This window comes from Vulpes lagopus, chromosome X (assembly GCF_018345385.1).
Source record: "Vulpes lagopus strain Blue_001 chromosome X, ASM1834538v1, whole genome shotgun sequence".
NCBI classification, from domain to species: domain Eukaryota; kingdom Metazoa; phylum Chordata; class Mammalia; order Carnivora; family Canidae; genus Vulpes; species Vulpes lagopus.
In genome coordinates, this window is record NC_054848.1 from 716,909 (window position 1) to 743,589 (window position 26,681).

At 49.1% G+C, this 26,681-nt stretch overlaps 1 protein-coding gene across 1 annotated transcript; it reads right to left on the reverse strand.

Annotated features, from left to right (window-relative positions):
• Positions 1–5,324: 5,324 nt before the first annotated feature.
• On the reverse strand, positions 5,325–26,456 carry CRLF2 (cytokine receptor like factor 2). Its single transcript, XM_041741564.1, has 8 exons — positions 26,333–26,456; positions 18,165–18,267; positions 16,488–16,651; positions 14,758–14,891; positions 12,128–12,290; positions 11,164–11,269; positions 8,818–8,902; positions 5,325–6,720 (listed from the first exon to the last, which is right to left on the reverse strand). The coding sequence occupies exons 1-8, from the start codon at positions 26,412–26,414 to the stop codon at positions 6,436–6,438; spliced, it is 1,122 nt and encodes a 373-aa protein (XP_041597498.1). The 5' UTR covers positions 26,415–26,456; the 3' UTR covers positions 5,325–6,435.
• Positions 26,457–26,681: the final 225 nt, after the last annotated feature.

The following is a 26,681-nucleotide window of genomic DNA, read 5'->3' on the forward strand; positions in this document are numbered from 1 at the left end:
TCCTGTTAGCATCCTAATTGCTTCTCCTGTGTAACCTGAGCGCCCACCGAAAGCATCTGTCAGCCCTGCTCTCACGGGGGATACGGGCCGGAGCCTTTCATTAAAACGAGGGCCACCTTGTCTGCAGGGATTTCTGAGCAGATGTTTTTTTTCTTTTTTCTTTTTTCTTTTTTTTTTTTTTGAGCAGATGTTTTTAAGGCTAAATGCTGAACATACAGAAACGCTCAACGAGGATCATTCAAGCTCGGTGTGTGTGTCCTGAAACCGCGTCCTGTGCGTTCTGGGCTCGGGCGGAAGAACGGGTTTAATGGGGATCATGAGAGTCATATTTCTCACCGTCCGGGAAAGACTTGGGCAGATGGAAAGACGGACGGGGGCATGAACCCAGAGGACTTGACTGGGGTTGGGGTGTTATCAGCGTGTGAGTCACCCAGGGGTGACCATAGAAAAACAATATAAACCAGGGAGGCCCCAAACCACAGATATGTATCCCGCCCTGGAGCCCAGATGTCTGAACTCTGGGGTTGAAGGGGGGCAGGACCCCTGAGATCCAGAGGCTCCGGAGAGGGTCCCTCCTGCCTCTTCCAGCATCTGGGGCCCCAGGCATCCCCGGGCTGGTGGCCACGTCCCTCCTGTCTCCACCTTCACCTTCACAGGGCTCCTCCTCTGCGCCTGCATCTCCTCTTCTGTCTCTTACGAGGACCCCCGTCGTTGGATGTAGGGCCACCTCATCCAAGACAAGCTTATCTCACAGCCTTCACTTCATCATATCTGCAAAGTCCCCATTTCCATATAAGGTCCCGTTCTCGGGTAGACGTGAATTTGGGGGGACACCATCCCACTCACTACACCCTCACATCGAGTACAAACCCTATACATACCTGCTCAGCTGATAAGCAGTGAACTTCTTCCAATATTTGATTACAACAGTTAACTCACGTGTCTTTCTGAAGCTCTGAGGTGTGTGCCTAGAATCTCTCATCAGTAGGGGTTTTAGGAGGTATGTTTGGGGTCACTGAGTGGTGGACGTACTCGTGAAGGGTATGAGCCATCCCAGTAGAAAAGTGGATGTAGGGGTTGCTTTGCAGTTTCCTCATGCGAGTGTGGGGATTTGTGTCGTTGAGGTTGGGAGTGGACACTGGTGACCAGGGTCATTGTCAGGGGAGCTGACCACAGGGACTTTTGTGGGTTTCCCACCCAGCTATGAGGTGATGAAGCCCATATTCCCGCATTTCTCCATCCTTCTGGGGTGTGCACTGGATTGAAATAGGGGCAGAAGGCGCCAGAAGCATCACACCATGTGTCCTTCTACCCATCCATGCACTAGGTTGCTTCCATGTCTTGGCTGCTGTGAATCCAGGAGCTGTGAACGTGCAGGTGCAGGTGCCGCCTTGAATTAGGGATTTTGTTTCCTTCAGATAAACCCCGAGCAGGCGCATTGTCGGATGGTACCCTGTTTTCTTATTTCACAAGACAGCATCACCTTGTGGGTTTTCTCCATGATGGCCAGCAAAGCGCGGGTTTTACTCCTCAGGCTGCTGGAGCGCCATCATCCAAAGTGAACCGACGTTCTCTCGTCCAAATCCAAGACCTCACCTGAGGTGCGGAGCGGGGCTGGACCCGCCTGGGACACACCTGCAGAGGCACCTGCACAATCAGAAGCCCTGGTGGGACGGCCACAAGCCTTCCGGGGGCTCCCACAAGGACTGCAGTGTGACAGCTCCCGCTTGACGCCATCGCACGGAAGGAGAAGTGAGCGTTTTTTATGGGTTTTTTTGAGGCGTTGCAATTCCACGTTCTTCCAGGAGGATCTGCGTCGATCATTCTAAACTCCTTTAAAAAATGGAGTTTAAAAAAAAAAAAGAAAAAGAAAGAAAGAAAATGGAGCTCTCTGCTTCTGGAAAATTCTGGTCGACTTGGGATGATTTTGCAGGGACTCCGAGCTGCTATAGAGACTATGTTGCAGGAACACCTCTTGTGCGCATATTGTAGCGTGTGCGTGATACATAATATTGTGCATAGGATACAAAATGCGTGATGCGTATGAATGTTGCTACAACGCGTCGTCCGCGCTCCATGCGGTGAGCTCCACATGCTTCCTAGCACCAAGGGGGTCGGGCTTTTGATTAACTCGGCAACATCCTTGCAACAAAGAGCAAATATTTTCTTTTATGAGCCTGGATGCGTGCATCTGCACGCAGATTTTCTGCCATAGATTCTATATCGCAAATGGTAGCAAAGGATTCGCTCCCGCGGATGTGCGGTAGCTACACTTGTCTTAGGCTGAATAGAGGTGTCCCTCGGCCCAAGTGGAAAGGGCTTTGCACGTGGCAACGTCCCCTCTCCTTTTTAGGGTGGTCGCTGGGGAGATGGGGGACTTGGGTTTGTTAGCAGCTGGGGAACCATCCTCAGCTCTTAACTGTAATCTGTGCCATTGATCACGATAAGCAGGGTGTGGAGGTGGGGACAGCTTGCGGTGGGGGTGACGGGGCCGCGGTGGGGAACGGGATGCCAACACAGGGCACAGATAGCATCTGTGACTCATGACGATTCTGTTGAACATCCGCCTGTTTGTCCTACAGGTTCTCAGGACGCACGCGAGACCCAGTGTCAGGCCCGCCCCCAGCTATGTGCCCGGAGACTCGCCAGGCTGAAGAAGGATGCACGATGTGTGCAAACCCCAGGGCTTGGTGTGCGCGTTACAGGGTGGGGGTGTGGGGGGGTCCCGTTTCCGAATGCATGTCCTCGGAACCCAGTGATGGTTCATGGATTCTGGGTTTGGGGAGGCGTTCTGTGGGGCAGGGAGGGTAGCCGTGAAGGGAGGGAGCCCAGGGTCTGTCCCCAGGGTCACCTGCGCAGTTAGTTGAGTGGCGTGTGGCTGAAGCTCAAACACTCACAATGAAGAGCCCCTGACCCCAGGCTCCAGGGCCCCCATGTACACCTCCTGGCAGAGAACGACCATGTCCCCCCAAACCAGAACCCACCGAAGGGCAGGACACGGGGTCCCCTGGGGCGGTGTGCACCTGCAGGGCACTCCTGACACCAGACAGATGTCCCTGGGAGAAGTCAGCACTACGAGAATGGGTCAATCCTGAGTGTGGCCTGGTGAACACCCGACCCCAAACACAAGGCTCAGCTTTGTCCATACAACTGTCTGTCTCCGGGGGGACTGCCAAACGCCCACACACCGGGGCTGGGACAACAGACACTGATGGCGCTGGCTTCCGGGGAGGACCCTTTCTCAGCTCCCCGCCTCTGTTGTAGCCACTGAGTCACCTGTTTGGGGTAGTTTGTTACTGTGGCCACAGGAAACCCATGCAGGGCATTGACAATGATGGGCCTAGCACTCTACAGATTGTCTCCCCCACCAGACCCCACCAGCTTCCGCTGAGCTCCATCTCAACTAGGCCTGACTCTTGGGATTCTGGGTTCATCTCTGCATCACCCAGTTTTACCAAAAATGCAACTCACTCCATTTCATGGGAACCCTTGACTCTCAATATCTGGTCAATGGATACCTGGCCACCTGGATGCCTGGCCACCTGGAGATCTGGTCACCTGGATGTCTGATTGGGTTCCTCATCTCCCACCACCCTCAATAACTGGTCACCTGGATACCTGGTCACCTGCATACCCAGTCTCCTGGATATCTGCTTACATTTCTGGCCATGTCAATGCTCACCTGGATACTTGGTCACCTGGTGATCTGCTCACCTGGATACTTGGTCACCTGGATATCTGTTCCCATGGATATTTGGCCACCTGGCTATCTGCTCACCTGGATACTTGGTCACCTGGATATCTGTTCCCATGGATACTTGGCCACCTGGCTATCTGCTCACCTGGAACTTGGTCACCTGGATATTGGCTCAGATGGATACCGGGTCACTTGGCTATCTGCTCACCTGGATATCTGTTCCCATGGGTAGTTGCTCACCTGGTTATCTGCTCACGTGGCTACCTGGCCACCTGGAGATGTGCTCACCTACAGATGTGATAGGTTTCCTCACTGCCTACCACCCCCTATATCTGGTCACCCTCAATGTCTGATTGGGTTCCTCATCTTCCACCACCCTCAATATCTGCTCACCTGGATACCTGGTCACCTGGACACCTGATCAGCTGCAGATCTGCTCACTGGTAATTGTCCATCCATGAACGCACCTGCTCCTTGGCTGTAAACCCCACTTTCTCACAGTGTATTCAGAGCCGAGCCAGCTCTCCACCGGGGTCTCCTTTCCTCTGTTGCAACGTCCCTGAATGAAATCTGTTCCTCCCTCTGTAACGACCGTCCTATTCTCTCTCTTTCTCTTCTTTTTTTTTCTTTTTTAACGCATGTCACTGAAAGCACACAACTCACCGTACGGCGGTGCCCGGCACCATGCACGCCTGCAAATGGGGCCGAATGGGGTTTGAGAACTGGACGCGCGCTTTACTGTGGAGGAGCGGGTGGGAGCAGGGCTGAGCTGGGGTCTTCCTCCTGCCGCTGGAGGCTATTGATATTGACCCCGCGGCGAGCGCTTGACCGCGCCTCTGTGCAGGGATGTGCGCGTGCGTGCGTGTGTGTGTGTGTGCGTGTGTGCAGACCCAGCACTCACGAGCAGGAAGCCCATGCCCTCTTTGGCCTTCATGTTCCAAGGACGGGGGCCTCTCCTAACCCAGAAGCCAGGCTTGCCCTGCACTGTGGACGCCACCACCCGCACCCCTTGCCCAGCCCCGCACGGTTCATCATCAGTTGCACGAGGCTCGTTTTCCCTAATGCTGATTCACGTCCGCCTGGAGGTGGTGTTTGCCCCCAGCTCCGCGCACTCGCCTGCCGGCCCGGGACCAGCAGTAAAACACACTCGCCAGAGTGACGCTTCACACAGGACGGCGTGAGCCCTCGAGCCCCAGGCCAACGTGCGCTAGGGCATCGCCAGCCCGTGAAGCAGGGGGATGTTCCTGGGCAGGTGCAAAACCTGCTTTCTGTGTGACACAAACAGGCGTTCAGCATCGCTGGAGAGCGCTCGGTTCCCCTCCTCTGGGCCGTGTTTTCACCTATTTCCCTTCCCACCTGAGCAGGTGCTGGTGGTGGCGTCCGAGGAATCCATCCTCCCTCTGAGGATGAGCACAGTGCTTTTATTTTTTTATTTTTATTTTTATTTTTATTTATTTTTGAGCACAGTGCTTTTAACGCGTAAGCGAAGAACACGCTGGCTTCTCCAAGACGGTCCCGCGGGTGACAGAGACGCTTCCCTCGCATTTCTTGCTTTGGCCGGTGCAGCTCTTGTGAGCTTCTCTCCATCACAAAACGGTGATGTTTACAGGATCGGGAAATGGGGGGGGGGTGTGGGGACGCACGTGCAAGGGCTCCCTGGCACCTCACCTGTGGGCGGGTTGCCCTCATGGTGCATGGCTTGCATTTCTTAATTTCACCTCTTCTTTCTGATTAAATGGGCGTGCTGAATTGCATCCCCCAAAACCCGTAAATTGAGACCCTAACCCAGGAACTCAGAATGTGGCTATAATGGAAGATTGGGTAATTAAACAGGTAATTAAGGTACAATGAGGTCTGTGGGGTGAGCCTTGATTGCATAGGACTGGGGTGCTTATAAGAAGAGAGAATGGGGACGCAGACACAGAGGGACGACCACGTGACGACACACAAACTCCCCCACAAGGGCTCCCAATTTATCCTATTTGCAGCCCACAGAGACGCAGCAGGTACCCTCCCTGCCTGCGCGAAGAACCACGACCTTGAAAACCTACAAACGCCTAATTGTTTTATCTCGTTTTGCAAAATTTTGTCTCATTTTGCAAAATACAGTGTGATAGGCCCCACCCAAGGGCAAGACGCTCCGGGCGACCGCACTCGGCACGTTTGCATTCACCTGTCTCATCGATGAATGTCGTGAGCAAAGAGGCCAACAAAAACAGTCTCCGGAAGATAAGCGCCCCCCCCCCCCCCGTTGTTGAAAAGTGGGTGTTTTTCTCGCGCGCGCAGTTAAGCGCTGGTGGCTGGTTGGCGTCTGTAAGGCAGGTTCGTCTCCGGCCCAGGAGCAGCGTGCTCCGTCCGCTTGCTGGGTCCATGGGCCGCGTCTCGAAAGAGCGGAGAAAGTGCTCGCGAGTGAAGACGTTGTAAGGGCGGGACGTGGGTGACACGCACAGAGGAAGCAGGACTCCCGGCATGAAAACATCAGCCACGAGGACACGTGAGCTGAAAGCAAGAAACGCTCCAACACGCCGTGGGCCCCATCTCCGGGGAGTCTGCCTTGCAGCCGTGAGTAGACATGCGTGGGATGGAAGCGGACACAAGGAGCGCACCGGGTGGGCATTGGGGGTCTTCCGTGACCCTGACCCCCCACCCTGAACACCGGCATTGTCGGTGGTGCTGAGCCCCCGAGATGCTGTAACGTCAACGTAAACCCCAATGTTGGCTTCTGAGTTTGTGCCCCCTCATAACATGACGTATGAGTTGTCACTCATCACGAACGTGAAGCCACCAAGAGAGACCATCTCGCCGCCCCTGCCGCCTTGCAGGGGCCGGCCAGGAAGCTGGCTGGGGTCCCCGGAGGCCTCTTCCTCCTCGGTCTGCGGACACGACGGGCCGGTCGTCATGATGGGCATCTCGGCCTCAGCCGTGGCCAGGTGGATGACGAGAGCCTCTTCCGGGCCGCAATCGTGCTCCGCACCCTCCATCTTATTCAAGGGGACCACGTTCTGGGTGTCCTTGATCCACTCCTGCGGGGATGACACAGGGCATGTCGCACTCAGGGAAACGCCCGTCGGCAGGTGCCAGGCCCCCGAGCCAGCATCCCTGGGCGGGAACGCCAATCCCCTGGGAACAGAAAGCCCCAGCATCCCTGAGCCCGCCCCGTGGTTCTTCTTACACCTGCCTTCTACCGTCACCCTCAAAACGCTGTATCTGCAAATACCTCCGCGGCCCTTTGAACGAGGGCAACGACAAGGAACACGACTGAATTGTGTTTGCGAGTCGCCCGGACTCTCGTGAGCGGGATTATCCCCCATCGGGTCCAGGCGGGTTCCGGACGCTGCCATTCTAACGCACACCTAGGTGGGGGGACGTTCTTGACACTGGCAGGGGAGGGGTCTCCACGGTTCGCTATGCCAACTGGGTGGGGGTGTCCTTGCTCCGGCTTGGCGTCCGCTCTCCCCTGCCCAGCCTCCCTCCTCTCCTTCATGTCTTTTGTCCTGAAAACGCTCTTCTAACCCCCTCCTCTCTCCCTAGGATCTCCCCCAGAAGAGGATCAGGACGTGCCCCTCCCTCCGGAAACCCCCGCCCCATGGAAAGCACTTTGGACAAAAGATTATTTTGAGCTGAAGGTGATTAAAAAAGAACAACCTCGGGAGGAGCTGTCTGCCTTCCCCTTTTCTGCACAAAAGCCTGGGCAAGAATTTCCATTTAGTAAAGATTTCCGTGTGTAAAGGTGTCACTACGGGGGCAGGGAGAGCCCCCGTCGCCCCAGAGGGTTGCAGTCTGCATAACAAACCTCACTTTCACCCTAGTCACCTTCCCACATGACACCTGCCACCCACAGGGCCCACCCTCCCCTGCCCTATAACTGTCCTGTCACTTCTCCCGGTTTTGTCACGCTGTGTGAAAATGGCGCCGGAGCCCGGGCTTCTAACTACCTCTTTGGGGTTTTCACTTCTTTTCTGTGAACACCCCTCCACCCCCGGGTGCCTATGAAATCAACCTTTTCATTTTTTTTGTGTTTAAATCAACCTTTTCTTATGCCAATCTGTCCTCATCTGCTTAATTTGCAGGCCCTGAACAGAGAAACTAAGAGGGTGGTGGAAAAAATTTTCCCCCGTTTTTTTGCTTGTTTGTTTGTTTGTTTTGTCCCTGATGTCTAAGGAGGTTGGAAATTAAACTTGCCCCTGTGGGAGGTCGGATGGTGCACACCCCTTCCCAAAATAAAGATTTGTCCATCTTAACTTCCAGAACCTATAAATGTAAACTTATTTGGAAATAGGGTGTTTGCAAATATAAGTGAAGGGTCTGAGATGAGCTCGTCCTGGACGAGGTGGCCCTACATCCAATGACAGGGGTACTCGGAAGAGACAGAAGAGGAGATGCAGGCACAGAGGAGGAGACACGTGAGGACGGAGGCAGAGATGGGAGGGATGTGGCCACCAGCCCGGGGATGCCTGGGGCCCCCAGACGCTGGAAGAGGCAGGAGGGACCGTCCCTGGAGGCCCCGCCCTGGACATCAGGGGTCCTGCCCCCCCTGGAGCTCAGACTATGGTCTCCAGAGCTTGGAGATGATTAATTTCTGTTGTTTCAAGCCTCTGGTTGGTGACATCTCCGGAGAAACTTCTAATGCATTATCCTGGAAAATGCACACCGCCACCTGGCAAGCTCCGGGGGGGGGGGGGGCTGGTCCCTTCTTCCCGGTTCCCAGCTGCTCATGCCCAGCCCTGCACAAGCCAGCCTTTATCAAGTGAATGAAACAATGCCTGTAAACCGTTTAAAAGCGGAAGTCTTGGGTTTGTTTTCAGCCGTGCAGGGTGAGCCCACGAAGAACACAACTTCCTGCTGAGATGAGAGGGCGATTGGGCTGGAAAATCCCGGGAGGGCAGAGCTCTGTGGGGCTGGTTTAAAGACGAGCCGCCCCTTGAGCCCCTCTCTGGGTCTGGCATCTCTCCGACCAGGAGAAAATGATGAAGCCATGGCTCTCATTTCAGAAAAGGCTCACAGGCACGTAAAGGAGATAGTTGGAAGAAATGTCAGTTCTAACGAAGGTGCACGGGGAGGGATTAGACATAAAGGAATCATGTTGGACATGCATGGGGTTGGGGGAGGGTGGTAGTTACCTGGAAGTTACCCTGGTGGGATTCAAAGAGCCCAGGGAAGGTGAATTTGGGATCGGGCACGCTGGGCATGAGGAGCTTCTTGACTCTGAAATGGACACGGATAGTCTGGTCAGGCGGGCGGGCATGCCCGAGCAGGGCTGGGGACCTCCAAGGGGCCAAGGATGGGGACACAGCCGCCCCGCAGAGACGTGGTGCCTGCAGGGAACTGTACCTGTCGTGTCAAGACATGTGCTCCCCCGACCTCAACTCCGCAGACACTCGTCTCCCAGCACCCACTTGGCACCTCCCACCGACACTGTGATGTCGGGGGCACAGAGCACCTTAATGCACAATATCGATTCCCACCACCCACGGACCATCCCGTCTCTTTGCTTGATGCAATGGGCCCAACTGTGTCAGTCATAGAGGTTGACATCATAGGTCAAAAGCCATAACCCTCGCTGGGCCTTGTGTGGGGAGATTGTGCTTTTCAAGCGGTAACAATGGAGCATAAATGAGTCATAAGGGACGCGCCTCATGGGGCTGCCCCCCTCCGAAGATTGATTATTTGAGGCTGAAGGCTATTAGGATCCAGGACACATAGGAGGAGCTCTGGGTTCTTCTCCAGCTGCCTAAACACAAGGCATCACTTTACCATTTTGCAGTAGAAATTTCCATTTGTAAAGGCTCCCCCCCCCACTCCACCCCCGCCCCAGCTGCCTCAATTACCAGGAAGAGGAGAACTAATTTTTGTTCGCTGAGCTCGTTCCACATACACAACTTTTCTGTGTCATTTGTTTAGTGTCTCCATTTTGTAGTCACCCTCCCAGAATTCATCTCCACCACAGCTTCAGAACCCTTTCTCCTCCACCTACCCACGTCTCCACAACCATTGCCCTTTGTTCAAGTGGTACGCGAGGCTCCCCAGACTAACTACCCCTTTGGGTTTTCAGTTCCTGTCTTTGGCTCCTCCCCTCTCGTAATATGATAAGATCAATAGAGAAACAGTTGGCTTTTCTCCGGTTGGTCTGCCTTGGGTCACTTTAGTTCACAGGCCCCCGGGGCTTGGATTTAAAGGGTTGTAATCTAGTATGGTCCTAATTCAACATGACCGGTGTCTTTATAAAAAGACAGAGTGATTACGGGGATGTGTGTGCTCACAGAGGGATGGCACACAGGGACAAGGTGGCGTCTACACTCCAAGAAGACAGGCCTCTGGTAAGCAACCCTGCCCACACCTACATCTCATAAATGCCTCTGGTTTGAGCCTCCCTGTGTCTGGTCCTTTGTGACGGCCGCCCTAGGACACCAACCAATATAGTTGACTTTTCACCCCTCATTGCAAAGGGGATTCCCTTGAAGCAGGGCAAGCGTTAGTGTTTTCCAAGAATCATGGGGCTCAGTTTCCCCTAGGGGTGCTTTCAACTCTCTATTGAAAACACCGGGCCTGTCACCAGTAGGCACCCTTATCTGATTGCTTCATCTCTACCCTAGCAGAGCTCCGTTTGGGTGGCATGCATGTGAGCCAGTAAAAGAGAGGTGACGAGGCTGGAAAGGTCGTGGGCAAGAATTAAACGAGGCACTTCGGTGCTGAATCTGGCTCTGAGGGGGGGACCCTGTGGAGTTGTCCAACTCACCCCGGTGCAGACCCAGGCTCAATGTTCCCGGGAGGTGCTCCATCTTTCTCTACCCGGGACCCCTGCAGTTGCTATGGAAACCTCATCCCAAGAAACCACCATCCCAAGATGGTGCCCACGACCCGGGGCATCGGTACCTTCACGCGTCATTCACAGCCAAGACTCCTGGGCAGCGTGACTCAGTTTACATAGGGATGGACATGGCGGTGGTTAAGTGGTTGTAAGAAAGCTGAGCAAAGAAAACTATTTAATATGATATTCATGAAAAACTGTCTACGGGCTCTGTTTTGCTACATCTGTCACTTGATTCGAAAACAAGACGAGCTTCTACGTGCGATTCTTCTCCCTTCACCCAACAGTTCCGTTTGATAAGTCTCAATAATAATTGAGAGGTGTTTTAAGCACCTGTCGCTCCAGCGTGGTAGGCGGACAACGGCTCAGCGGGGTCTGTGTGTGAAGCCAGCTAATCCTCTGGTAGGAGTTAACACTCATATATTCTACTGTTTCTACAAGACAGATACCCCAGGTGTCCCTGCATTTTCGGCGCTGTTTCCCTCAATTTTCTTAAAAGACGCTGTTGGCGAAGCATGCACTGTGGGAAATGGGATGCTCACCTATCGGACGGATAACCCTATCAGACGATTCTTTTTCCCTTTCTACTTAGTGGACATATTGCAAACAAAGCCTCCAGTCCTGTGTGTATGACAAGGCTGTCAAGAGTCATCCTTACCTCCGTACTTTCCATAAAGACAGAAGAAGAAGGGACACCGTCAGCAACGCAACCATGCCAGAAACTAAAATAAATTTGGGGAAAAGTTTTTTCTCCTGGCACGAATCTAAAGCAAAAAAGAATGAGTTGCTGTCAGTTTTCAAGATGATAGTAGGTCAGGCTCCGATCCCCCACTTTCTTTCCCTTATAAACGGCAAAGTCAGCAAATCTTGATGGCGGTGGGACATATCCTGGAAAGAGAGATGGTGTCTCTGGACAGGCACCCATCAGGGTAGCCACCGCACAAGTGGTGTAGACTCAACACACTGCTCCCAAGTACCTGTGTTGCCAAGGGTGTTTGAGGAAACTGAGGCTTGCTTTTGGCTATTGTCTGTGTATCTATCTATCTATCTATCTATCTATCTATCTATCTATCATCTATTATCTATCTATATATTATCTATTATCTATCTATCATCACCTATCCACCCATTTATCCAACCATCTTTCATACTATATCCATCCATCTGTCCGTCTATATCTATCCATCCATCCACCCACCCATCCATCATATCTATTATCTATCCATCCATCTGTCCATCTGTATCTGTCTGTCTGCCTAACCATCCATCATATCTATCATCTATCTATATATCCGTCCATCCACTTATATTCATCTATCCATCTACTTATCTATGAACTATCATTCACTTACATATCTATCATATCTACATGTCGATGTCATCTATCATCTATTTTATATATCTATAACCTATGCCTATATCAATGAATCAGCGTTCACAAATAGTACTTATTATCATTGTAAAAGTGAAAATTAGCCCAATAACGTAGGGGGTCTGGAAAACAAAACAAATGCTTTCAAATTGATCTCTGAAGTAGGAGGTGAGGTCATTCATTTTTAGGCACCTCCAATCCTTTCTCCCCCAAATGTACAGGTGCAGCGCTGCTGTGTAGCAAGCGTTACCTCTCAGCTCCCCCTTTTGCTGGTGTATCACCTCTGACCAGTCACTTGGGTATGTGTCGGGGCCATAGCTGGACTCCATTGTTTTCACTCTGGCCCGGAAGAAATAACATTTCTCAGCATCCAAGCCATCTGTCGTAACATTGCAGGTTTCTCCCTCCTTGGACTGAAGGGGAAGAAAGCAAGCACGGGATCAGTGGTTTGACCTAAGCTCTTTGTCTTTGTACTAGGGAGTCACATAAGGCTTCTACTTTTCAGCATTCACATTCCAGTTGCACTTCATCTGTCTGCCTAAGGAAAACAAACGCAGCCAACAATCTCTACGCTCCCCTCCAAGAAGAAACAATCCTTCCTAACAGATAGTACTACAGATGCTTTTAAGAATTACTTAGTGAAAAGTTACTCCTTAAAAAGAAAAAGTAATTTTTTTGTATGAATACAAAAGTAACTCTTACTTTGGAGACTTCAGAAAACATATGCACATACAAACACACAATTAGAAACGGTAAAAACCTTTATTCCAGTTCCATCATATAATCACCATTAACAAATTGATATTGTTTCTTTCTTTGTAGGAGCATTCATATAATGCGATGTTTTACTGTACACATTGCTTTCATCACTAAATATCATTCATCACTATAATGCCTTTGGTGACTTACATATTTTATCATACAGATGTACCATTATTTATTTGACCATCTCCCTATTGTATGGCATAGAGGTGGCCTCCAAAGCTTTGTATTTATTTTAGATAATGCCTCAACAGATGTCTCTGTGTATAAAACCACATCCGCACTTTCAATTCTTTCCTTAGGATCAATTTCTATTTTTTTTTTCAGGATTTTATTTATTTATTCATGAGACACAGAGAGCGAGGCAGAGACACAGGCAGAGGGAGAAGCAGGCTCCCTGGGACTCGATCCCAGAACCCCGGGGTCACGACCTGATCCAAAGGCAGACACTCGATCACTGAGCCCCCCAGGTGCCCAGATCAATTTCTAAAAAGGGTCTCAATAGGTCAGAACTAGGACAACTGATAAGCTCTTAAATTTGTTAATGCTCAACATCCTTGACCAGTATCACATTTTATTATTACCACGCTCTTTAGGTGCTCTCCAGTACCCATCGATTGCTTTACTTTGTATTTCTTTGATGAGTTTCATCAAATTTCATTTCAGTGATGGTATTCTACTAGACCCAGCATTAGGTCAGCTTTTCTCTTTTCTGATAGGTCCCCTCCTGCTTGGGTTACATACAACGGCCTTCAATGGTATTCTCATTTTTATTCTTATTGCTGCGTTTTATTGCACCATTTCCAGATTTAGGGATGTATTATATGGGCACTTAGGATTTGCCTCTTCATAAGAGTAGGGATTTCCATCTGTTGACAGATCTCCTCGCTGTCTCCTTGCTGGTGCAGACACCAGCAAATATAATAAGGGTGAGTAAGAGTAATAGGAATGAGTAGTAGATGTGAGCCTAGTAGTGAACATAATTAAAGTAACCATAGTAAGGGTGAACTTACTCAATGTTTTTCACGTGTTATCACATCCATCCCCAAGTTGCTGTGGCTAGGTGCTATTATTATGTTCTCAGTGCTTGGGACATAGTAGATCCTCAGTAAGTAAATCTTAAGTGAATGTGGAAAGGATCCCCTCCCAACACCTGTAGACACAGCAGACATTGACTATCCTAGGCTGAGGTGTTCAGTTAGACTCACCTTGCCTTAGCTCCCCCTACTCCCTAGATGGTCCCATGAGATATGATGCTTCTGGTTGATCCCATCATCCAAGTCTGCAAACCTCGATGGACACAGGTGTCCTTGCAGACTTGTGGAATCATTGACTCCTGGGATAGGCAGGTGGCTCATAGCCCAGGTAGCTTAACTACTTTTCCAGGGCAATCTTTCCGAGATCCCGTCCAAGCCAACTTCAAGACTCTCCTTGGGCACCTCCGGGGATGGGCACCTCACTATACCTGATCCAGGTGATTCCATCTGCCTTCTACAGATGATTTTGCCCATTGGCTCCAGTTCTGCTTTTGCAAAGATGTTAATCCCTTGTTTATATGGTGGTCATGTGATTATTGGAAGACAACTGTGAGCCCTTGAGTCATTGATATTTACATCATTTTAATTTATTCCATTGATTACGCCCAAATAGTCAGTACCAGAAAGGGTTCTCACATGTTCAAAAGTCATGCAAAGAGGGGTGGGTGGTACAGGGTATGGTGATGGTGAATTCTATTTGTCAACTTGGCCAAGTTTGGTGTCCAGTTTTTTAGTTAGATGATACCCTAGGTGTTACTGTGAAGGTATTTTATAGAAATGATTGATGTTTTTCATCAGCCAACTTTAGGTCACTCTATAATGTGGGTGAGCCTTACTCAATCCATCAAAGGCCCTGAGAGGACATAGACTGGAGTTTCCCAGAGAAGTGTAAAGACCATAATGGAAACCTGTCTGTGTTTCCAGCCAGCTGGCCTGAGATGTGTCTGCCCCTATAATCCCATAAGCAATTCCTTGAAACAAATGCCAACATCTGTCTCTGTGTCTCTCCACGTCTCTCTTGATTACCACTTGGGGATCCTCGCTCACCCTTGGGCTGAGAAAAAGATGCTACCATGCTCACCTGCCACTCAGTGTCGAACATACTCTTGTACTGGATTTCATAGAGGAGACGCTTGTAGGGCAGATCAGAACAGGTCACTGTAATGGCTTCCTGATGCCACTGGAAGTTCAAGTCTTTTGGGGAACTGGGTTTCACTGAGAAGGAGAGACAACAAAATGATCACCACCTCTACAAAGATAAAGATTCCACGTCTCTAAAATTATAGTGGTAAGTTTGCTTAGACTCACGTTCTCTGGCCTGCCTAAATCTTTTCCTTAATACTTTATTGGATTGGGACTCCTGGGTGGCTCAGCGGTTGAGCATCTGCCTTTGGCTCAGGGTGTGATCCTGCCATCCCAGGTCCAAGTCCCACATCGGGCTCCCTGCAGGGACCCTGTTTCTCCTTCTGCCTATGTCTCTGCTTCTCTCTCTCTCTCTCTCTCTCATGAATAAATAAATAATCTTAAAAAATACTTTATTAGACTGAGGATGAGGGGGTTATTCGTCCTCATTACATCTGTAGCAGAGCTCCAAGGACCTGAATGTGTGTCGTCAAAGGAACTCTTTGAAATTGTGTGAAAATGTCTGTTATGGGATAAATAGTGTCCCCCTAAGAAAGATACGTTGGAGTCCTAGCCCCCATATCTCAGAATATGTGCATTTGGGATCATTGCAGACATAATAATTAAAGATAAAATGGGGTTTACTGGAGTAGAGTGGGCTCTGGTCCTATATAATTAGTGTCCTCATAAGAGGAGACACAGACACACAGAGGGAAACGGGCATGTGAAGATAGAGGTATAGATGGAGCTGATGCATCTACAAGCTAAGTAAGGAACAGCAGCCACCAGAAGGCAAGAGAGAGAGACATGGAACAGATCATCCCCCAGAGCCTCCAGAAGGAACCAGCTCTGCCCACACCTTGATTTCAGATGCCCTGGGTCTTCTTAACTGTGGGAGGGCAAATTTCTGTTGTTTTAAGCCACCCGCTTTGTAGCAGTTTGTTGCAGTAGCCTCAGCAAACTAAAACGAAGACAGAACATGGAACATGTCACATGAGACTCCTTCCCCGCCAGCCTGTCCTTTGGGAAATGAACGCTTTCATGAGTTAAACGGTGTCCCCCGACAAGTACGTTCATGAGCTGATCTCTGGTACCGTGAATGTCGCTTTATTAGGAAATAAAGTCCTTGCAGATCTAATCAAGAGAGGATGAGTTCATCCTGGAGCAGGATGGTCCTAAATCCAAGAACAAGTGTCCTTAGATGGAAAAGGAGAGTCACAGACACAGGAGGAGCCACATGAGGATGGAGACTGAGACAGGAGGGATGCGGACACCAGCTCAGGGACACCCAAAGCCCCCAACGCTGGAAGAGACAGGAAGGACCCTCCTCTGGAGCCTCTGGAGGGCGCAGAACTCTCCCCAACCTGGAGCACAGATTCTGGTCTCCAGAGCTTAGTGATGATTAATTTCTGTTGTTTTAAGCTGCCTGATTTGTGGTCTTTTTATTTGGAGGGTTTTATAACCCTAGATTGATAGCCAACCCTGAATGCACCTAAGAAAACCATTGAGGGTGGTATCGAGGGGAAAGGGGGGCTTTTCTCTCTCTCTCTCTCCCTCTGTTGGAGGACAGAGTGCCATGACACATCTTTGCCCACTGTGTGTATCAAGACGAATTTTCTAGAAGGCCAGTCTCTTCGAAGTTGGAGTAGGAAAGGGGCACTTGGCAACGAGTTCATTTTTGGTACTTACAGTAAGCACTGATCCACTGACATTTGTTGAGAAGGAGACGTGTTCCATTCCAGATGGAAAAGCACAGAATTTCATCTTCTTTTGCCTCCAGGAGGCATCCAGCAGTGCGACTTTGCTGAAGAATATAGTTGGAGCATTGGCTATGAGTCTCGTCACTGGTTAACCTGTGGTTAAAACATAGAAACATTCAGCCATAAAGAGTCTTTGAAAATAGCATCTTCACACATCTCCTGGCTCACTCCTCTGCTCCATATCTCTGCCACGGATTGGGAACCCCCTTCACTCGCTTCAAGGACCCTTTCTTAAAGCACAGCAAGAACTGTCCAAATAGAAAAATACCCCCTCTCTCAACACAGTATGCTCCCTGAAGGCCCCCTGTAGTGGGTTGGATGGTGGTTCTCCAAAAGGCCTGTTCATGCATTAATCCTTGGAATCTGTGAGTGGGGCCTCATTTGGAAATACGGTCTTGACAGATGTGATTAAAGGAAAGATATCAAGATAAGGTCATCTTGCATTACAGTGGGTCCTAAATCCAGTGACACTGTCCCTATAAGAGACACAAGACGAGACACAGACACAAAGGAGAAGCCACGTGAAGATGGAGGCAGACACGGGAGGGATGCGGCCACCAGCCCAGAGATGCCTGCAGCCCCAGATGCTGGAAGAGGCAGGACGGACCCACCTTGGAAGCACCTGCCTCCCCTGGATCTCAAACTTCTGGTCTCCAGAACTGGGAGACGATGAATTTGTGTTGTTCTAAGCTGCTCAGTTTGTGGTAGTTTGTTATGACTGCCCCCAGAAAACTAATAAAAGTACAGTTTGACTTGCAGAGTCACCATGCCCTTGATTTGAGGAGGCACTTTAATAAGGATGTACCAACACTGGAGATCTCTCTGAGGCTTCCTACAATATTAAGAAAAAAAATATGGTGCCCAGTTGGGACCAGTTTAGGCTCTGTCCTGAGGTCCTCAGATCCAAGCAGTGACTTGATCGAGAATTATGTCCTTTATAATAAAGAAACTGATGCTCAAGTGACTTACCTTTGTGACCATCTAGGAGACCCAGCAGATTTCTTAAATGTTTATTTCCCAGCCAATTCACCTTAAAATGTCCCTCCTGTGTACACTTTCCCATTCATCTCCTCTGCTATCAAACTGTGAAGAATCAATCACACATCTCTCCCATTCACAGAATTGAGGCTAAGTTAATTGGAGAATGCTTCTCTCCTACATTTATACTGAGACCAAAAAAAAAAAAAAAAAAAAAAAGCCCATGATACAGAGACACATTTTTGGAAGGCGGCTGCTGGAAAGCTGGCATGAAATGTCTCAGGAGGTCAACCTTTGCCACGGCTGCATACCTTGTTTCGAGGGAACAGGGTTCCCGTCAAAGGTATCTGTCGAGACGTTGTGAATGGTCCTGGATGAATAAGCACCTTGTGGATGTCCTCGTATGAATCTAGGTGGTTTTGAGTGTGACTTAGTCATCACTTGGTTAGGAGGTGTGGTTGCGGTTGTGGTGAGGGGTCAGGGCGAAACAGAGCACACACATTCACACTTGCACATTCTTGATTCTTCACACCTTCACTATCTGGCCCTTCACACTCAATTGCTGGTGTCTCAGGAGAAGAACTATTTGAGCACAAGGCATGGTGTTCCCTTCCTGAGGGGCACTTACTTGTAGAGGAAAGTCAAATTTGTCCCCGAGTATTGGCTTGCATTCCATGTAACCTGCACAGCTTCAAAGTTAAAGTTGATCATCTGAAGCTGCAATACTCCTTCTGGGTAAAAAGAGACAAATAGAGGATCCATTGAGGCAATGCTGAAAATGGTTGGAAATTTATAAAAGGACATTAACACTTGAGTCATAAGAATAATAGAATGCTTTATAGGGATGGATAAAATCAAGATTTTTCTCAAACAAGTCGGCATTAATTATGTCAGTTAAGAGCTGCAGGATATATAAAGGGTTACTGGGGACAGAGGAATAAGTCAGGAGCAAGATTACGGCTGCTTTTCTTCATATGTTTGCATCTTGCAATGACCATTAATTAGTATCAAGAGCAGCTATTGAGTATTGACTGTGTGTCTACTGACCTCCTCTTTCGTGGGCACACAAGGGGCATTAGATGCTGTGCCCCATCCACCAAACTCACGGTCTCACTCAGAAAACTTACAACTCACACATGACAACTTGAGGAAAGGTTCACAGACAAGTGAACCCTTCTGTCTTTGCTTTTAAAGTGACTTAGGCTCGGGCAGTTTTTATTTTCACACATGCCTGGGTTAGTCATTGTGAGAGTAGTTAATGGGTGTATTTTAGGTTTAAGTAAATATGCTGTGATGCTGCGGACAAGAAAGGGCTAGTTTCCAACTGCCAGAGAAGGGAGTGACAATTTCGGGAATACGGAAGGCTAGAATGAACCCAGTGGTGTTGAGTTAGAAGTGGAAATATCAGGTTAGGTATGTAGGCGATAAGATAGATAGATAGATAGATAGATAGATAGATAGATAGATAGATAGATGATATATGGTAGATATGATGGATAGATCATATCTATGATGTAGATGGATGGATGGATAGGTAAATAGATAGATAATGGGTGGGTAGATAGATAATAGATGATAGATATGACAGATGGTTGAATGGATGGATAGATAGATAGATAGATAGATAGATAGATAATGGATGGATGGATGGATGGATGGTCAATGGACACATTTCTAGCACCCAGCAGGTCATGAGTATGATGAGATACATGATGAGCTGAAGAGATACATGTTCACAAATGCTGAGAAAGAGGGTCTCGAAGTCTCCAGGTCAGGGACTCACATTTCACATTCAGTCCTGGGTTCAGCAACCCCACCCCTAAAGCAGGAGGCAAATATACATCATGACCTTGGATCTGTTTGCTCAACACCCCATAAGGTCTCTGGGCTGGAAGACTTGGCCTGCTGAACATTCATGGGGTCGCATCCTACTTCATGGTCCAGAATTAGCCATGCTTTCCCATCACACCTTCTCACCAATCCAAATTCAATCTGCTATTTCACAAATGTTTTTCAAGACCTCCCAAAACAATATTTTTGTGTGATAGGCCAGTGACCATCTACATTGTAGAAATGAACAAAGGACACCCAAATAAGAACAAGGAGAGTACATTTATTCAAAGCTTGCCTTACCAGGGAGTGGACCACCATCAAGTGCATTTGGTGTCCAATTAAAGGTAGAAGGAGAGATGAAAATGTTCTTTGAGTTTTTAAGAAAGCCTTTCAGATGCCTGAGGTGTATGGAATACTTCTGTTCTGTGCTGACCATTGTTCCTGATGTGACTGATCACAAAACAGGTAACCTCAGACCTATTGATCCATTGGTTCCAGAAAGAGAGAGGAGATGTCAGGAAGGACGTCCTGGCTTCTGGAAATCTCTGACTTTCAGGGAAGGGACCAGTATCCATCCCTCACAGCAAACACCTCCCGGGTCTGAAAGTGAGGGAAGTTTACAGCTGAGGTGCCAACGTTATTTCAGATCTTGGGACCTCTGTCTGTGGAACACATCTAATGGATAAAGCCTGATGCCCCGTGTACCAGCAGGAAAGCAGAACTGTTCCTGCACTTCACTGCCACCCCCACAGGATGAGTCAGCTGCGGGGACAGGAGGGAGCGAGATCAGACTTGGGAAGGGGAGAAAAGCAAGTCACCATGTCTCTGTTACTTCTTTGTCAACTTCCCAGAACGGATTCAGATGTTCCCAACCAGTGTAGGTGAGGGACGTGACTGGGGTTCTCCTGACTGGGGTGTGGGCGAGACTTCTCTGAGAAGGGAAAGGAAAGCACAGAGGGTCTCCCACTGATCCTACAAAATGTTTTCATGTAGCACAGGGTTGCTCTTTCAGGTAGCACTGGGCATGAAAGCAGGTCCAAGATTAGGAAGATATTTGTGAGGTCTTGTGTGCAGTTTGCAAAATAGAAAGAGAACTTTTGCTTTGCATGTTTGGTCTTTACCCCTGCCCTGCCTGTGCCTTGAAAGGGCAAATCAAAATTTAAAAACAAAAGACTTGAGGCACCCGTGTTGCTCAGTTGGTTAAGCATCTGCCTTCAGCTCAGGTCAGGATCTCAGGGTCCTGGGATTGAGCTCTCAGTTGGGCTCCCTGCTCAGTGGGGAGTCTGCTTCTCCCTCTGCCCCTCCCCTTGCTTGTGCTCACTCTCAGTCAAATAAATAAATAAAATCTATTTTTAAAAATATTCTATTTATTTATTTATGAGAGACACAAGGAAAGAGAGAGGCAGAGACACAGGCAGAGGGAGAAGCAGGCTCCATGCAGGGAGTCGGACATGGGACTTGATCCCGGGTCTCCAGGATCATACCCTGGGCTGAAGTTGGCGCTAAACTGCTGAGCCACCCAGGCTGCCCAAATAAATAAAATCTTAGGAAAAATAGAATAAAATAAAATGAAAATGAAATTTAATTAAAAGTAAAATTAAACTAAATTAAACAAAACAGGGATCCCTGGGTGGCTCAGCGGTTTGGCACCTGCCTTTGGCCCAGGGCGCAATCCTGGAGACCCTGGATCGAGTCCCACGTCAGGCTCCCGGTGCATGGAGCCTGCTTCTCCCTCTGCCTGTGTCTCTGCCTCTCTCTCTGTGTGTGTGTGACTATCATAAATAAATAAAATAAATCTTTAAAAAAAATAAAATAAAATAAAATAAAATAAAATAAAATAAAATAAAATGAAATAAAGGAAGAGAGGCCTCCCCCCTCCATTTTCTTGAGAATTTACTTAGGAAACTTGTCAGATCTTTCTCCATGTCTTTGACATCCATGCAAATCCTTTTAAAACTTAATAAGATCTTTACCAGACTCAGGACCCAGGGGTATCTTTCTCAAGGAAACCAACTCTTTGAAATGCAAATACCAGGGAATGTGATGCTCCACCTCCCACTTGTAGTGTGAGGGAAAGTCTGGCTCCACGTGGGAACACATCTTGTTGTAAAGATAGGAGTTTTTTTTTCCCCCATGGGATAAATCCAATGAGCTAACACAGACAGTGTCTCCAATTACCATGTGAAGTTAGGGAAAACCTTGTCTGACAAAAGGTGCTGAGGGGTCACCAGGTCGAGGACTAGTCATTATTTATTCACAGACTACGTGTGTCATGGGTTGTGTCCACGAGCCCTAGTAAAGGGTTTCTGTGTTTGTAGATGTCTCGTCTTTGTAGATCTCATTGGTGCACTGCCACTGTGTGGTAGACGTGTGTCGCATTCTGCTTCAATGCCTATTTTATAATAAAGTGATTTTCCTCAACAAAAAGGAATGCACGGATGGCAGAAATGTGCTTTCCCCCTCCAGTTGTTGCTCGGTAAGCACGCGTTGGTTTTACTAGATGTGATGAACTTATTAGGCCGCATCGAGACGCAAAGGCGTAAAATTGCACATGGTAGCCGAGGACCTTTAATGCAGGCAGTCCTAGCGATACAAGTTGTCTGTACAGAGAGAGGAAGAGGCAGAGAACGATGCTTGGGACACCAATGTCCAGACTTCATCAATAGTTCACTTGTATTCAAAAATACCCACTTTTCAGGAGAGCCCCACATGCACTAGATGGTGGACGCCATGGGATGGGGAGGAGACGGGACTCGGTGTTTAATGGAGACAGAGTTTCAGTTTGGGAAGATGAGAAAGTTCTAGAAATGAATGGTGAGGGTGGTTGCACAACCACGTGAATGTACTTAGTGTACACTTTATAGGCAGAACATTCTATATATAGCTAACCATCATTTTTTTAAAAACAATAAGCAACTTAATTTTGTACAAAAATTGCATTTGGCAACATAATTTTATGATACTTCTTGAAGTAATCGCTCATGCTCTAGATTTGGGAGCGTGTGCCTCCAAGAAATGGTTGAAATGAATTTTGCTGCCTTGTTTTGATACCAATGACACAGGTATTCCACCCTGTTTCGTTCAGGGCTAAACCATTTCTTTTTTTTTTTTATTTCTTTTTTTTCTTTTCTTTTTTTTAACTTCTTTTTTTTAATTTCTTTTATTTCTTTTTATTTCTTTTTTATTTTTTTATTTCTTTTTTTAATTTCTTTTTTAATTTCTTTTATTTCTTTTTATTTCTTTTTATTTTTTTATTTCTTTTTTAATTTCTTTTTTATTTCTTTTTTTATTTCTTTTTTATCTTTTTTTTTTTTTTTTTTTTTTTTTACTTATTGACTTATTTTAAAGGGTGAGAATGAGACTCTGTGCGGACGGAGAATCTTTAAGAAGTCTCCTTGCAACCTCGCACTCAATCTCGCAACCTTGAGGTCACACAACTTGAACCTAAACTGAGAGTTGGATGCTCCATGGACTGAGCCACCCAGGCACCCCGGGGCAAAATTCTGAAAACCGTTTCTTTGGACAAACACACTGCGATCCATCCATATGATGGCGCATCATTCATAAGAAGGAATTAAAAAAAAAAAACACTTCTACAATGTGGCTGAAATATGAAAATAAGCAGCCGTGTGAACGGACCCACAAAAATTCTCACAGAGTGTGTGATATCATGGATGGGAAGTGTCCAAGTATGGAAATCCAGGGACACAGAGAGCCTGTTAGTGGTTGTCAGGAGCTGGGCACGGGATCGGGATCCCAGAATGACAGATAAGCGGGGTTTTAGAGTTCCCTCTGGGGATGACGGAAATGCTCTAAAACTCGTTGCACATATCTATGCATCTACTAAAATCTACTAAAATCTACATTTTAAATGGACCAATTATATATCAATAAGGCTGTTTTCAAATCAATCAATTAAAAAATAAAATAAAATAAAACAGAAAGACGTGTCCCATTTCACCTTCTTGCCCTGCCCTGCCTGTGGCCTTCTCCTCTATTGAAGGAGAGCTTACCCCCCTCCATTGTGATGAGCAGGGTCCCCCCCACAAACATGTTGCGATAGGAATGTGCTGGGACCACCAGCTCCCCGGTTGCAAGGACCCTGAGGATCTTTAGCAAAATTTGATTTGTTTCTGTAACACCCGATCAGAAAGCTGCAGGGAAATCCTGAACCGACGGATTTCGGAGCATTTGCAAATGGTGACAATGGTGGGTGAGGGTGCGTCATTTGAACACCAACAATCTCCTTCTGGATGTGGTACCCACGTCCCAGTTCAAGACACACAGACAGAGGAACAGAGAAGATGATGGACGCAGCACGAGAACCTGCTACCACGAGTGTGGGTGTTGCCACCACGGGACGCGGCGCCGGGTATTTTTGGGGTGAGTACCCAGTGGGCCACCAAAGCAGTGGCAGGCCCAGTGGGGAAACCACGGATGCACCCGTCGGACGGTGGCGGCGTCCTGTAAAAATCCTCGGTCGCTCCCCATTGACGGGGTGAGCAGGGGTGCAGTTCAGGGTTCACAGCAGGGTTCACAGCTGCCAGTGCAGAGACGCGGGCAGAGACCACAAGGGCTCACAGCATTGGTCACGCAGGAAACTCCGGATGGTTCTTGTGTGTCCCCAGAGAGAGGGCACCAAGCTCCAGAACCCGTGAAGTCACATTGGGATGCCCCCCGTGCCCTCCTCCTGGGCACTCACGGGCTCCCCGGGTGGAAGGAGGGTGGCAGAAAACGCAGCCTCACAGACCCCTCCCCAAGGCAGAGCGGGTCCACGTGACATCACAGCGGCGCGCGGTCAACCCGTGTGATGGTTCTGACGGTCTGCAATGTGAATTGTGTGATTTGGACTCTCTCTCTCTCTTACTATCTCTCCACCTACTTTATTTACCAGGCAGCCGAAGTGCCAGCAACGGTTGCTCAACGCAAATGCAACGGCAGCCACACGGCAGTGCCGCCCTGCAGGGCCGCGTCCACATGGACGCCTTCTGGAACCAAGCTCACACCTGTCAGCCCGTCTGCCCACCCCGCTTGGGCGCTCCTCCCTCTTCTGGTCCGCTCTGTCACCCAGATGCGCGGTCTACATGCGGCACCCACGGCTCTGTGCTGACAGGTCTGTCCCGCCAACAGCTAAGAGCTGGCCGCCCGAACCTCTACAAACACCCTCTTTGCAAATAAGGTCCAGGGGGCGGTTGTAGGGGCTCAGACTTGATGATTTGAGGGGTCGCAGCTGAGCCCACGGGGCGAGGGCACGTGGCACACTAGGGTATGGGAACGATCATCATAGGCCTCGATGCTCCTAAGATGCTCCACAGTTCCCGAGGAAAGGCGGGTAAGTGGGTGTTCATAGCGGGGCTGGATGTGTCTGGTCCTATTCTAGTGTGGGAACGCTTGACCTCAGCACGCCCTGCAAGGCTCCTTCAGCATCAGCACCATGGCAGGAGGGGTGAAAGCTGCACACGTCCATGGCGCAGAGGGAGCCCGATGCCCAGGCTGTGTCCCTCCTGTCTCCTAGGGGAGCAGGTGCACACGGGACCCCTTCTGCATCTGCACTCAGCTTCCTCCCCTGCACACACCTCCACCCTCACCCACCCCTGAGTCTTGCTGCATGTGAGCTGAGCATCTGCACTCAGCTGCACACACCTCTCTGTCCCTAAATCTGCACGAGCCCCCAGTCTGTTCCTGGGCACGTTCTGGGCGAACAGACATTGTCCTGACTCACCATCGGAAATGTAAACCTGGCCCCTGATATACGTGCGATGTGAAGCCCAAAATGGGTCCTCATGTCTCAAATGGTCAGCACGACAGTGGCCTCCCCATACATCTGTGGGATCCCAACTGGTCCCATCAGTGCGTATGACCCGTGCATATTGCAAGTGCCGGTGGATTAATGACGGGGACACCAGGGAGCACAGGAGCCATGCGAGGAGCTTTCCCAGGGCTACACCCCTGTGAGACCCCGTTCCCTCGACTACTTAGTTTCTAAGGCTTCTGTGCCTATAAGGACTCGGGTACAAGTCAACGCCATTGAAGGAAAAGCAAGCAAACCACAAACAGCTTTCAGGAACAAAATGAGCTCCAGCATTCCCCAAGAAGTTACTAGAAAAGCTTTGAGGGTGTGCCTGGCACATGGGGGGCTGTGAGTGGAGCATCTGACACATGCAATTCGAGAATCGTGTTTGTGCTGCTGTAGCCCAGTCTAGGAGAGACCCACACTCAGACTCTCTGGGAGTCAGTGCTGAGCCAGCGGGATCCCCAGTGTGCCATCAAGAGACTGTAGCCAATGGGGCGTCTCTGGACTGAGCTTTGCAAACCAGGCAGGCAAGAGGGCAGCTCAACACACAGGGACGAGTGTGGAGTGATGCGATGTGACCCTTCACAGATGAGAGGTCCCTGAAGCGCCTTCCCCGGTTCCTGTGTCTGCCACCCGCATGCTAGAAAATCCCATATGGCAGAAGAGCAGCCCCCACAATCCCATGGCAGCTGGATCTCTCCATCCGCCTTCTCTCGCCCTCACCTTTTTCTCAGATGTGACACGAGCTCGTTTTGGACAGACCAATATTCAAGTAAACATAAAGGCTTTGCTCTCTGGGAAAGCAAAGCGGACAGAGAAGCCACCCAGAGCCTGCGTGCAGCAGATGGACCTGGGCTCTTTGTATTGGCGTCTTTTTTTATTTTTTATTTTTTTTGCACATTCGAACTGAATGCATTGGAACTCCATCCATCGTGAGCCCGTTGCAAAGATGGAAACTCGGGTTTGCAAGGGCTGGGAAATCTGGGCGAGCTCCTTGCTACTGTTAAGAAGCAGAGAAAGAAAAACACAAAAACAAGACGACAGATGCTACAGTTGCAAAAGAGAAAGAGAAAAAGAGCAGAAGGAGGGAAGGAAAGACCGAAGGAAGGCATGTTAAAGTAAAGGACACTCTAGGCACACAGGCGGCCGCATCTCCAAGCAGGGCTTACCCAGTGCCTCGTCCCCCGAAACCGTCACGGTGGCCAGCAGGAAGACGGCGGCAGACGCCCAAGGAGGAAGCACTGTCCTCATTCTTGGGGAGACCCACAACAGAGCGAGCACAAGGTCCGTGTGCCTTCATGGCTCACCTACAGAGGCTACCCTCTGTTTAAAGAGTGGAACAGAAACAAGGAAATGACAACGGGAAGCGGATTCAATCTTGACTTAAAACGATGACTCTTAAAAAAAAAAAAAAGAAAAAAACCACGACAAAAAAGTAAGATCACTCTTGCATACTCGCTGCCCATGAGCTCGGCTTGAAGGGTTCTGGCTGGTTGGTGAAGTCCTGCAGCCACGCTG